A 14,155-nucleotide genomic window follows, 5' to 3' on the forward strand; every position below is an offset into this window, starting at 1 on the left:
TAAAACTAGCCTGTTATGAGAAAGAGGTAAATGTTGTATATCAGAGAGGTGAACATTTCAGGAGAACAATCTTGATTATTGTCTCAGGAGATGAAGTTGGGATTGCTTTTAACCCGAAGGCCTCTCTTTCAAGTATGAACCTCAACAACTCATTTGAATTTCAGAGGAGATTCCCCTTAAACATGAATTTTAATAATAGTCATTAGTCTTTGGTTTTCAAAATTTAGGTATTCACAGCTCATCATGATATATGTTCATGAAATATGAAAATAATTCTTCCCAAAACTAGAAGGGAGAAACTATGAGAGAAACTGGGAGTAAATTTTGAAGCAAATATGTGATTATGATGAAATAAATGTCTGTATGGACATCCCTTCAAAATGTACACAATATTTTGCATCTCTTTTTTATTAGAATGTATTAAGTGAGTGTGTGCATTTACTGAGGACATTGTATGTGTCTGGAAAGAGGAATGAGAGAAAGGTAGGGAAGAGTCTTGGCTGTACCCTTTGAACTCATTGTTTAGAGGGGAAGGAAAATGTGCATAAATAATAAATAACTATGGAAGTACATATTTTAATGTGATGTGGTCTGATAGCCTGGAGGAAGATGCATCTGTCTTAGCAGGAGTGGGAAGATTTATGAAAGGTTCACACATGAGTACCACTTGGCTGGCTGGCTTATCCTCCTTCATTTATTTGTTGAATAAATTTTCCTGAGTGTCTGACATTTGCCAGACCACACTACAGTACAACCAAGAAAGTGATGTTCAACAGAACAGGCATGTCCCATCAGGAATATTCGTGATATTTTATAGCTACATTAATATGCAATTAGAATGATGGTAGGTACTGTGAATAAACAGAACAGGATGTCATGAGAAAAATATTACAGAAAAAAAATTGGGAGATCATGGAAGGCTTTTAAAGAATACAATTTACCAGGCAAAAAGCGGGGTTGAGGTACATGTCAAGAAAAAGAAATATTATTTACTTATTCACTTTGTCAGCACTTACAAGATGAAACTTTATTTTCATAATAGCTTCAAGTTAGAAATAGAATTAAGCTTTGTTAGTCTATAAGTATTTCGTCAGTCAATAAAACCTTGGAAACACTGATTTCTAGTTGTGTTTAAGTGGGAAAAGGACTCAGCCATCAAAAATATTTAGAAATTACCATAAATTTACTGTTAGTGCAATAGTAATGTCTCTATACCAGCAGAGATATGATAGTATGGCTGATACTAGTTCTTAGAGAAGGAGGGCAAATCCATTTTCATATTTCTCCTTCCTCTCAAGGACTTCTACTTCTAGCAGCACCAGTTACACTGTGTTTTTTAATTCCCAGAAGGAAGACATGCATGATTCAGAAAACAGAATGAACAGTAAGCATAACCAACAGATGCCAATAGGAAGCGCAAGGGTCAGAATCGTCTCAATTTAGCTGATGCTAATTAATATATTTTCCATTTGGTAGGACATCTTTTCTTCAAAATTCTCCCTCCCATACAGAGTGTTCATTTTCTTGGAAGAGGCAATTTAGTTGTGGTACATAAAAATAAGTTAAAAAATAATGCAAGTCCTAACTCCCTTCTGGATCACTCCCACTTAATGTCAAAAGCACATATGGTGGAATCCTTCCTAGGAATTTGTCCTTGCTATTTATTTATTTATTTGTTTATTTATTTATTTATTTTTAGGGTCACACTCATGGCATATAGAAGTTCCCAGGCTAGGGTTCGAATTGGAGCTATAGCTGCTGGCCTACATCATAGCCACAGCAATGCCAGATGTGAGCCACATCTGCGACTTACACCACAGCTTATGGCAATGACAGATCCTTAACCCACTGAGCAAGGCCTCAGTGGATACTAGATGGATTTCTTAACTTGCTGAGCCATGCCAGGAACTCCCTGCCCTCCTTGCTCTTTAACTAAGTGTGTTGCTTCGGAGCACCAGACTTTAGGGTGAAGGGAGGTCTGGGGAATCTTCTTGGAGGTAACATTGGGCTGAGACTGCTTGTGCCTTAAGGGACAAAGGATATGGTGGTGGAGAGAATTTTCCCAGAAGCAGAAACAGGATCTGTAAAAGCCCTGAGGTCCTGAAAAAGAAGTTTTTTGGTGTTTTTGTTTTGTTTTGTTTTGTTTTTTTACAAAGAAACAAAAAGAGGGCCATGTGATTCTGTTTTTTTTTTTCTTTTTTTTCTTTTTACAGCTGGAACTGTGGCATATAGAAGTTCCTGGGCTAGGAGTCAAAACAAAGCTGCAGCTACTGGCCTACACCACAGCCACAGCAGTGCAGGATCTGAGCTGCGTCTGCAACCTACACCACAGCTCACAGCAATGCTGGACCCTTAACTCACTGAGTGAGGCCAGAGATTGAACCCTCATTCTCATGGATACTAGTTGGGTTTGTTACCACTGTGCCACAGTGGGAACTCCCACCATGTGACTCTAGTGTAGAGAGTGAAAAGGTGGGCTGGGAGGTCTCTAGGATCTGGACTTTGCAGCATTTGAAGGATTTTGCTTACTCTGCTAAAAGCAATGGAAAGCCACCAAAACAGTTTAATAAGGGGAGTGAACTAATATTTTGAATTTTTAGTGGCATTTAATGCTTTCTATTGGTTCGACTATTTTCTTAAAAATAGAAATGGTTTTTGAATACCTAAGTACCAGGATGACATTAAGGCCATTTCACTAATTTCTCTTTTCTTTATAACTGATAAAGATCAGTGAAGGCAATTGATTCCATAATGTCCAAACCTGCTGTGAGTGTTATCAAGCAAGATGTGTTTATCTTGCCGTCAATGTTGGACTTAGATTTGTGGAGAAAAATTACCTTTTCTGATCCTTTGCTGCCTCAAACTGGAAATAATGATGTTCATTTTGAACTTTACTATAAATAGTTCAAGAGTCTTAGGATTGGAATATTAGGAGCTCCTGCTGGGGCACAGTGGGTTAAGATTCCAACTGCAATGGCCATGGTCATATCTGAAGTACAGGTTTGATCCCTGGCCCAGTTCAGTGGGTTAAAAGGGATCTGGTGTTGCCCCAGCTGTGGTGTAGGTCACAGATGTGGCTTCGGTTCAGTCCCTGACCTGCGAACTTCCATATGCCCCTCATGTGGCCATAAAAATTTTTAAAAAAGGTTGGAGTATTATTTTATAGATACATGTAAGAATTCTGTTATATGCTTATTAAATTATTTTCAAATTTATGTATCTCTATAAACTCAATACATGGGTTTTTTTGAATGTAGTTCGTGAATATAAAATCTCAGATGTTGGTTTCAACTGTGTATGTTTCATTGAAAAGAAAAAATAACTGTTGTAGGAATAAAATTATGACATTATGGATTCAACATGTTTTTGGTTTTGTATTCCTTTAAAACCTTGTGGCCTTATTTATGAACAAAACCAAGGTAATTGTTTTTGTTTAGTTATTGGCTTCTTGAAAGAGAACATTTATAAAGCACTAAAATGTATGGTTATTTTTTTCTGAGAGAAATATTCTCTGAATTTGATAATAATATTTTACCAAATATGACTCATTGTGGAAACTCAAGAAACACCGTAGGTAAAATTCTATTTTTTTCGGAATCAGTAATTTTACATTTACATTACTTACAATTGTTTCTTTATCTCTGTTAGGTTATTACCATTGGAAAACATGTTAAAGGGTACCATTACATCATTGCAAATCTGGTAGGTGAATTAATGATATTTCTTATTTTAATAGAGATGACTACTAATGGAGAAAAAATGGCCAGCCTGTATAAGCAGTATTTAAAAAAACATATTTTGACATATTGATCAATTAGAAGTGATAATATTTTTTTCTGAATTTGTCATGTTTTAGATTTACTTTCCATTTTATATTTTCTAATCAATTTCCTATTACTATAGAAATTATAGAATAATATTTGGCAAGCTTATACGTTGTATTAAAAGGCATTTTTTTTTTTTTTTTTTTTTTTTTTAGGGCTGCACCCACAGCATGTGGGTTCCCAGGCTAGGGGTCTAATCAGAGCTACAGCTGCCGGTCTACACCACAGCCACAGCAACACCAGATCCAAGCTGCCATCTGCGATCTACACCACAGCTCACGGCAATGCCGGATCCTTAACCCACTGAGCGAGGCCAGGAATTGAACTCGCAACCTCATGGTTCCTAGTTGGATTCATTTCCACTGGGCCATGATGGGAAGTCTGTAGAAGGCATATTTTAACTAAGGGAAAATTTTCAAAAATATATAAAATTTAATTATCCACATATCTCCATGTTTCTCACTGTTACTGTAATTTATAAACACGAACGTTTGTCCATTTCTTTAAAGTTCTTTGAATATATAATATTTAATTTGCACATTTGTGAGGATATATCTTAATACAAAATAAAACCTGGAAATATCCAGAATATTGATATATATTATTTATTTCTGGTTTCCCACTTGCTATGTAAGCAACACAATGAAAATTGAATTATTGTAGCTGATCACATTTTCATTGAGATTCCCCTCAAATTAAGATTATACTGAATATCCAAGTGGTTAGTTATCTCCCTTTCTTAAATAAAATCAATATCCACTTAGAATTATCGTTATGTATTTTTTTCAAAATAATTCTTAGATCAGCATTAAAGTAAGCTTGAGTCTTTACTGTTGCAAAGGTTTACATTCTTCAAATAAGAATGATCCTGTGTAATTGAGGGCCTACTTCTCCCCAACCTCAGAAAAAAAGGTGAGTAAAAGAGGGACAGAAGGAGGAGTTCCCGTCGTGGCGCAGTGGTTAACGAATCCGACTAGGAACCATGAGGTTGTAGGTTCGGTCCCTGCCCTTGCTCACTGGGTTAACGATCCGGCGTTGACGTGAGCTGTGGTGTAGGTTGCAGACACGGCTCGGATCCTGCGTTGCTGTGGCTCTGGCGTAGGCTGGTGGCTACAGCTCCGATTCGACCCCTAGCCTGGGAACCTCCATATGCCGCGGGAGCGGCCCAAGAAATAGCAAAAAGACAAAAAAAAAAAAAAAAAAAAAAAAAAAGAGGGACAGAATGAGAGAATGAGAAGATACAATAGGACTCTGAAAGATTTCCAATTTATATAACTGAAGATTTGTGTTGTGGTTTCTGGATTGTTATATCAGAAGACATTGTTTCTAGTAGTTAAGGAGAGATTAAAAAAAGCAACACTGATAATATAAAATAATATTATAACTGTTATTATTTTCACTAGAAAGCACCACCAATAATAAGGAATATTAAATCTCAGGAGTTCCCATTGTGGCGCAGTGGAAACAAATCCGACTAGGAACCATGAGGTTGCGGGTTCAATCCCTGGCCTTTCTCAGTGGGTTAAGGATCCAGCACTACACTCTGGTGTAGTTTGCAGACGCAGCTCGGATCTGACATTGCTGTGGCTGTGAAATAGACCTGCAGCTATAGCTCTGACTAGACACCTAGCCTGGGAACCTTCATATGCCGTGGGTGCAGCCCTAAAAACAAACAAACAAAAAAAACAGAATATTAAACTCAAGCCTACATGATATTGGGAGAAGATGGTTGTTCAAGGTAAAATTTTTGTTTGGCAATTAAATGGCTAATCACTATAAAAATTCCTTGCAACATACCCTTACAGATCCTAAATGACTCTCTACCAGAGATGCTAGGGTTAAAATAAATGGAGCTCTGTAATTAGTCTCTTCAGAACCACATTCTGTGCAGGGAACAGCCTGGACAGTCAGTCCCTGTGTGAATTGTGGCCTTTGATGAGCAGCACAGAGCCACATTGAAAGCTGTGATCTTTAAAATTGTCCAGATGGAGAAGATTATATTGGAACATTGAGAAATAATGACAGAAGGAGGTTCATCAATTTGAGAGTTGATGTCTGATGCTATGAAAAGGGAAATAGGTGTGTGAATGACCAAAGTAAAAAAGATTCAAAAATAAAAGTAAGTTCTTGCTTCTAACATATTTCTAGGAGTAATCTACCTACTATGTGTTCTGAATTCAAGTTGCATTTTTCCTTTTCTGGATACTTGGTATCCTCACTGTGTGGGGTTTCTAGTGACTCAGTAAGTTCAAAGAATCTGTAGAGTGCTGAAGTTTCTGAGAATTTCTAGGGCACTTGAAAATTTCACCAATGTTTAAAACTGAAGAATGCCATCTTAAATTGAAGGACTTTCATCTTCCAGGTCATTGATTGGGAATGTCCCCTTTTCACTGTCCAGTGTATAATGAGTGTTAAAGGAAGTGGTTGTAAAAGATAAAAATCTTCAGATATTACTATTGATTTATTTCCTCAGGAAATGCTGAATGCTTGATTACACTCTCCAAACAGGCTGTGGTTCAGTTCCTGATACAGCATTAAAGCAGATAAAGTGATGAAGTGGTCATAAGGGGATCCAATTCTCATTTCTTCAGCCTGTCAGATGTGGACCAAAAGCCCTGCAATCCTCCCCACTTGTCCCTGCCTTTCAGTGAGGCTCACTCATCAACCAGCCCCATCCATCTACATAGAAATTCCAAGAAACACTTTACCATCTTCCTCTTAGATAGCCAGGCATTACCAGGCATTTGAGAAAAGTCTTTGCCATAAAGGACACAGTGCAAATAAACAAATACACAGAAACAGGGTGAGCAGGAATCAGGAAAAAAATGTTTTAAATTGAAAGGAATATTTTCAGAGAAATAAGAGAAACTGTTATCCATAAAGAAAAGAATGCTATGAAAAAGCAAAAAAAAAAAAAAAAAAATCAAGGAATAAGAAAGCACTCTGGGAAGTTATCTTTTCTACAATAACAAGTACAATTACATGATTTTGAAGATAAAGTTGAGAAAATCTTCCAGATTATGTAACAAAATGACAATAAAACAATAAATGGTGAATGTGGAGGAAACTGTGAGAGACTCAGATGTTTAATCAGAGTTACAGTGTCTTAATAATGAGCATTCCAGAAAGATTGTAAAACAGATGAAGGGAATTATCAAAGAAACATTCATAAAAAATTCCAGTACCGAATGACACAAATCTGCTCATTGAGTGGCAGACAATAGTGAAAGAAAAAAAGACTTCTTTCATATTTTAAAGAAAATATCCTCATGAAATTCCATAGGTAAGCAAAAGATCTTAAAGGTTTTTGTCAATTTGGTGGCAGGGAAGAATATGAAGCAGGTCATATAGAAGAAATAATTTAAAATAATGATATTGTATTTTGCAACAGAAACAATGAAAGTTGGTGGAACAATTCATCAGATTATGAGCATTAAAACTTAAAATTTTATAACCAGCCAAAATACTAATCGTGTCAGAGCAAAGTAGAGGTATTTTCAAGCATTCAGTGTCTCAAAAATGTAACTTTTTGTGTCTCAGGAAACTCTTAGGGACTCTATCAGAAGAAAGGAGAGAAAATGGATCAGGAAAATAGGGAAACTACTCAGAAAATTGAGGATGGGACATTTTCAGGGAATAGTTACAGAGCAGATGGAAAGGAGTCAATCAGATTGCAGTGTTAAAGAGAAAGGCTCCAGGATGAAAAAAAAAAAAAAAAAGAATACTTAATTGTTTGAATAATTTATTTGGAAAAAAAAACTTTACTCATATAAACGTGAATATGCTTCATGGAACAACTAGACAAAAAAACAAAAACAGGAATAGGTATATAGAAAGTTCTACTACTAAAAAAATGAAATGATTATTAACATTAGAAATATTATTCTATAAGGAAAATGCAATTCCATTACTTGAATTTGCTCTGAATAACAGAATTCTAAATATGAAAACAGTGAACAGTAAAATGGATGAGGACATAAATGGTTTGATTACAAAAAGGAATTACATACTTATCGTGCGTAAGTATAAATTCAATGAGAAAATATAAAATGGAAAAGTCAGGGCATTCCCACTGGGTTGCAGTGGAAACGAATCTGACTAGGAACCATGAGGTTGCAGGTTCAATCCCTGGCCTTGCTGTGTTAATGATCTGGCATTGCTGTGAGCTGTGGTGTATAAAGTGAAAATATTTATAATTGTGACTTGTTAAAATTGTAGTTTCATCTTTCATAGAATGTATTCTCAAATTGAGATACAATTTATAGTAGCACAGTATTTGAAATCAATGAAAGCACCATATGATAATTTTAGTAATGACTGAATTCATTCTAATAATGCAGCAGAAAGGGATTTTTAATTCAAAAAATTTTATAAAAATTGTTTCATACTTAATGTGAAATTGTTTAATTCTTCTCAGATGATAACTGAGCATTTACTACTTGTCATTCTCATTTTCCAGGTATTTATGTCACCTGAGAGAATTAACAATTTAAATAGAAATGACTATATCACAATGTTGTAGTTCTTGGAGACTAGCTAAATGTTATTAAGTATCTGTTGGTGCTCTGTTGTAGATACGATAAAACAAATCAGTCCTCATCCTTGGAAGATTTCTCAATAATGTGGGGAACTTTTATATAAATACAACCAATAAACAATCATTGATTGAGGACTCAATATGGCACCTAGATGTGCTACGTGCTGGTAAAGAATATTAGTTGATAAAATACATGAAATTTTTACTATAGTCTTTTTGTAACTCTTGTGTTCTTTGAAATTTGTAAAACCACAATGTATAGAGTTATTTGTTAAATGTTAAGTTCTATTTGGTTCTTAATAGAAAACTTGACATAATTCTTTTCTCTGTCCAGGGATTTACTGATGGAGACTTATTAAAGATTCAGTTTGGAGGTGCAAACGTCTCTGGATTTCAGATAGTGGACTATGATGATTCCCTGGTATCTAAGTTTATAGAGAGATGGTCCACACTGGAAGAAAAAGAATACCCTGGAGCACACACAACTACAATTAAGGTATGTATCTATCAGTATCTACTTCTATATTTACCTCCATCTCCATTTCCATCTCCATCTCCACCTCTATCTCCATCTCATCTCTGTCTCTGTCTCCATCTCCATCTTTGTCTTTACTTCCATCTCCACCTCCAGCTCTACCTCAAGCTCCATATCCACCTCTACCTCCATCTTTACCTTTCATCTCTGTCTGTCTCTAACTGCTGGTTTGTATTCTGCTCTCTGGAACACCTTAGGAAGAAAATAATAACTCAATTTGTTTTAGTAATTTAAAAAATAAATGCAATGTTTTATGCAATCAAAGAATGTTTGAATGCTAAATATCAAGCACTGTTTTGTAGTAAGCACTACCCAAGCTAATTTTCTATTCTCTGTGGGTTTGAACATGTTGAGGTCTTCATTTGTCTATTCAGTGTATTTTATTGTGTATACACTATGTATACACAATAGAGGTACATGATATGTATCTCTAAATATGACATATTTCTTTTTTTATTACTCAATGAATTTATTACATTTAGAGTTGTACAATGATCATCACAATCCAATTTTATAGGATTTCTATCCCACATCCCCAGTGCATCCCCCCGCCCCCCAAACTGTCTCCTTTGGAAACCATAAGTTTTTCAAAGTCTGTGAGTCAGTATCTGTTCTGCAAAGAAGTTCATTGTGTGCTTTTTTCAGACTCCACATGTCAGTGATAGCATTTGATGTTGGTGTCTCATTGTCTGACTGACTTCACTTAGCATGATAATTTCGAAGTCCATCCATGTTGCTAAAAATGCCATTATTTTGTTCCTTTTAATGGCTGAGTAATATTCCATTGTGTATATGTACCACATCTTCTTTATCCACTCTTATATCAATGGACATTTAGTTTGTTTCCATGTCTTGGCTATTTCAAATAGTGCTGCAATGAACATTAGAGTACAGGTGTCTTTTTGAGTCATGGTTTTCTCTGTATAGATGCCCAGGAGTGGGATTGCTGGATCAAATGGTAGTTCTGTGTTTAGTTTTCTGAGGAATCTCCATCCTGTTTTCCACAGTGGTTGTACCAATTTACAATCCCACCAACAGTGTAATAGGGTTCCTTTTTCTCCACACTCTCTCCAGCACTTACTGTTTGTAGACTTTTTGATGATAGCCATTCTGGCAGGTGTAAGATGGTACCTCATCGTGGTTTTGATTTGCATTTCTCTAATAATGAGTGATGTTGAACATCTTTTCATGTGTTTTTTGGCCATCTGTGTGTCTTCTTTGGAGAACTGTCTGTTTAGATCTTCTGCCCATTTTTGGATGGGGTTGTTTGTTTTTTTTGACATTGAGCTGCAGAAGGTGTTTATAAATTTTGGAGATGAATCCCTTGTCAGTCAATTCATTTGCAGATATTTTCTCCCATTCTGTGGGTTGTCTTTTCATTTTGTTTAGGGTTTCCTTTGCTGTGAAGAAACTTTTAAGTTGGATTATGTCCCATTTGTTTATTTTTGTTTTTACTGTCATTACTCTAAGAAGTGACTCTGAGAAGATGTTGCTGTTGTTTATGCTGGAGAGTGTTTCGCCTATGGTTTCCTCTAGGAAGAAGTAAAACTATCACTATTTGCAGATGACATGATAAAATACTTAAGAGTCTACCAGAAAACTGTTAGAGCTCATCAATGAATTTGACAAAGTCGCAGGATACAAATTTGATACATAGAAATCAATAGCATTTCTATATACTAACAATGAAAGATCAGAAAAAAAATTAGGGAAGCAATCCCATTTACCATCACATCCAAAAGTATAAAATACCTGGGAGTAAACCTACCTAAAGAGACAAAAGACCTGTACTCTGAAAATTCTAAGACACTGATGAAAGAAATCAAAGATGACACAAATAGATGAAAAGACATACCATGCTCTTAGATTGGAAGAGTCAATATTATCAAAATGACTATACTACCCAAGGCAATCTACAGATTCAGTGCAATCCCTATCGAATTCCCAAGGACATTTTTAACAGAACTATAACTAAGTGTCTTAAAGTTTGTTTGGAAGCACCAAAGACCCAGAATAGCCAAAGACATCCTGAAAAAGAAAAATGGTGCTGGAGGAATCAGGCTCCCTGACTTCAGTCTATACTACAAAGCAACAGTCATCAAAACCTTATGATACTGGCATAAAGACAGAAATAGAGATCAGTGGAACAAGATAGAAAGCCCAGAATTCAACCCACGCACCTACAGCCAACTAATCTATGACAAAGGAGGCAAGAATATACAATGGATAAAAGACAGCCTGTTCAATAAGTGGTGCTGGGAAAACTGGACAGCCACATGTAAAAGAATGAGATTAGAACACTCCCTAACACTATACACAAAAATAAACTCAAAATGGATTAAAGATCTAGAAATAAGACCAGATACTATAAATACGACATATTTCTGCTGTTGGTAGTAAGGTTTTTTTTTAATTTAAAAAAATTTTTTTTTTTTTATCCTTGTGCTGGTTACCTAATTGAGAGCATAGAGTAAAACCTAGGGAAGGGTATGTGGAGGAATGAGTAAGATGAAATCATTTCACTTCCTTTATGAACCTAGATTTATGAAAATTAAAAGCTATAGAATATTGTCAAATGTTAAGTGATTTGTTTACTTATTATAAAGTGGATTGTGCAAGAACCAGTCAGGGACAGTGTTATTTCAGTTGCTCTCATAGTTGTTTTGATACATTATGCAGAAGTTTTGTTCATGTTGTTTTCTGCACAAGAGGAAAAAAAAAAAAGATACAGATTTTGACCTTAAATTTAATATGGCCATCAGATTGGTCCTAGATAAAGATTAGATGCTTTACAGTTTTCTACTTTTGGGTGTGTAAATGGGTCCTATTAATTTTATGTCAAATTTAGGAAAGCATCCCAAAGGTATTAAAGAATAGCTGAGAGCTAATTTTTTCCCTCAAAATTAGGTGACTTCTTTTTTGTTGACCTTGACTGAAGTTGTGTCTGCCTATGTTTCTAACAAGATTGTAGGCTTGCAGGCATGCCTGTGTGTAACAGGGATGCTGAAAAGGCAAGGGGACCCATTATCTTTTGGGCTGGCAACAGGGTTCATGTCTGTTTGTGCTTAATGGGTGTCCAACTGGGGATCCTATTCTGTGGGATTCCATGTTTCATGCATCCAGACATGGTGTCCTTCAAGGTTTCTGATGGAGCGAGCATGTGGCATCCACCCTCAGATGGTGCTGACATGCTCCTTTTGAACTCTCTGTTAGTCATCATGTTGCCTGTTGCCTCCCACTGCTGCCTGCTGTGAGAAGGATGAAAGCAGAAGGAGATCATTATTTTCTCAAGGAAGTTGTCTCATTATTAAAGTTCATGTGCTATGCATCAAAATGCAAGGCGGATTTGGGGCATGTGAGATCTTTGGCAATGCATTCTGCCAACATTTTGGCAAAGAGCACATATTAGTCTGTTGGTGACCTTTCTCTTCTCCTTTCTTGATGCGGTATTTCCCCCCATTAGTGCCTCCCTTTTGGCTGCTTCTGTCAAATTTCAGAGATCATGATGGCCCTTCATGGTGGGAGCCACAAAAATGTAGTCACTGAGTCACTGTTTGACCCAATGTTCAAACGTTTCAAACATTTACAAAGACTAATTATTATTTTTTTCTTTTTTAGGGCTGCACCCATGGCACATGGAAGTTCCCAGGCTAGGGGTTGAATCAGAGCTGCAGCTGCCAGCCTATGCTGCAGCCACAGAAATGCCAGATTCGAGCTGCATCTGTGACTTACACCACAGCTCACAGCAATGCCAGATCCTTTAACCCAGTGAGAGAGGCCAGTGATTGAAGCTGCATCCTCACGTGTACTAGTCGGGTTCTTAACCCACTCAGCCATGATGGGAACTCCCACAAAGACTTACCTGCCAATAGATGTATTAGGCCTTTGTAGCTTCATAAAAAAGTACTGACAATCAGAGTTCCCACTGTGGCTTAGTGGGTTAAGAACCTGACATAATGTCTGTGAGGATGCAGGTTGGATCCCTGGCCTCACTCACTGGGTTAAGGATCTAGCATAGGTCACAAATTTGGCTTAGATCCACTGTTGCTGTGGCTGTGACATAGGTCGAAGCTGCGGCTCCAATTTGACCACTAGTCTGGGGACTTCCACATGCTGCAGGTGCAGCCATAAAAAGAAAAAGGAAAGTACTGACAATCCATGGGATGGATGTGGCTTTGGGTGTGAGTTCTTCCTAACACAAACACAAACTACTCATGTACTAAAGGGCCAGGAACTAAATACGTGATTTTCAAAAAATGACTCCTGCCTTTGGTAATACATAGTCTAATGAAGGATAAAAACATGTCAGTAGGAGTTCTCTTGTGACTCAGCTGGTAAATGATCTGGTATTGTCACTGCAGTGGTTCTAGTCGCTGCTTTGGCGCAGGTTCAGTCCCTGGCCTGGGAACTTCCATATGCCATGAGTGTGGCCACAAAAATTTAAAAAAAAAAGTGAAAAAATCTTAGTAAGCAAATATAACAGAGAGTGATGCATATAAATTATGCCAGCTCCTACACATATTTATGACAATCCGGGGAAAGGAAGGCTTTCCAAAGGTGGAACGCCTGAGCAAGGAGTTGCAGGTGGTTGAACAGGAGGAAAAGCATGGGAGGTGCTTAGGAAAGAGCAACACAGAGACTTAAAATGATGCAACAACATGGCAGATACAGGGAATTTGGGAGGGCTGTGTTGCCAAGAGATAAGCCTCTTCGATTGTCAACAGATGTAAAAGTGCAATTCCAGGACTGGCCTCTCATGATTGTTTCTCTCATGATTGTTCCATGAACAAAAGAAAGGAAGAAAAACTAGGTAGGGCCCAATATAGCATTTCCTAATATAAACAAGTAGTACATGTGATCTGTTTAAGGAAAGGGAGCAAAAATATCTCCAACTGTGTGCTTTAATGCTGTCTTTTGGGTCATTTACTGCATCACGTACATTGCCTGATGATTAAAATCATATTTTATTATACTAAAATGAACACTTGTGCTATAGGCATGAAAATCTGTACAAAAATTCTATGGTTAGGTGTTAGAAACTACATAATTATATCAAGTGGTGGAACTATTAATGATTGTTTTAAAGTTTTAGTCTTCCCTGAAAGTTAATACAGCTACTATAGCTTTATAATTTAAACTGATCTTATTCAATAAATATAAGATCTTAAATGTTTTAATATTTAAAATATTTTTATAACCACCAAATATAAATTGCAAATGTTAAATTTCTTCATTCTTATATCCTGTACAAAAAAAAGC

The 14,155-nt window shown here is 36.5% G+C and overlaps 1 protein-coding gene across 7 annotated transcripts in view; it reads left to right on the forward strand.

Annotated features, from left to right (window-relative positions):
* The window catches only part of GRIA2 (glutamate ionotropic receptor AMPA type subunit 2), a 169,023-nt gene that overhangs the window by 96,701 nt on the left and 58,167 nt on the right, over positions 1–14,155 (forward strand). For all 7 annotated transcript variants that reach the window (XR_002346643.1, XM_003482389.4, XM_005656504.3 and 4 more), the window contains exons 5-6: positions 3,649–3,702; positions 8,696–8,857. Coding sequence is in view for 6 of the 7 variants with exons in the window: in XM_003482389.4 (XP_003482437.2) it covers positions 3,649–3,702; positions 8,696–8,857 (216 nt within the window). In the remaining variant the exon portion in view is untranslated. The remainder of the gene's footprint in view (positions 1–3,648; positions 3,703–8,695; positions 8,858–14,155) is intronic.

Source organism: Sus scrofa, chromosome 8, assembly GCF_000003025.6.
Source record: "Sus scrofa isolate TJ Tabasco breed Duroc chromosome 8, Sscrofa11.1, whole genome shotgun sequence".
In the NCBI taxonomy this organism is placed as follows: Eukaryota; Metazoa; Chordata; class Mammalia; order Artiodactyla; family Suidae; genus Sus; species Sus scrofa.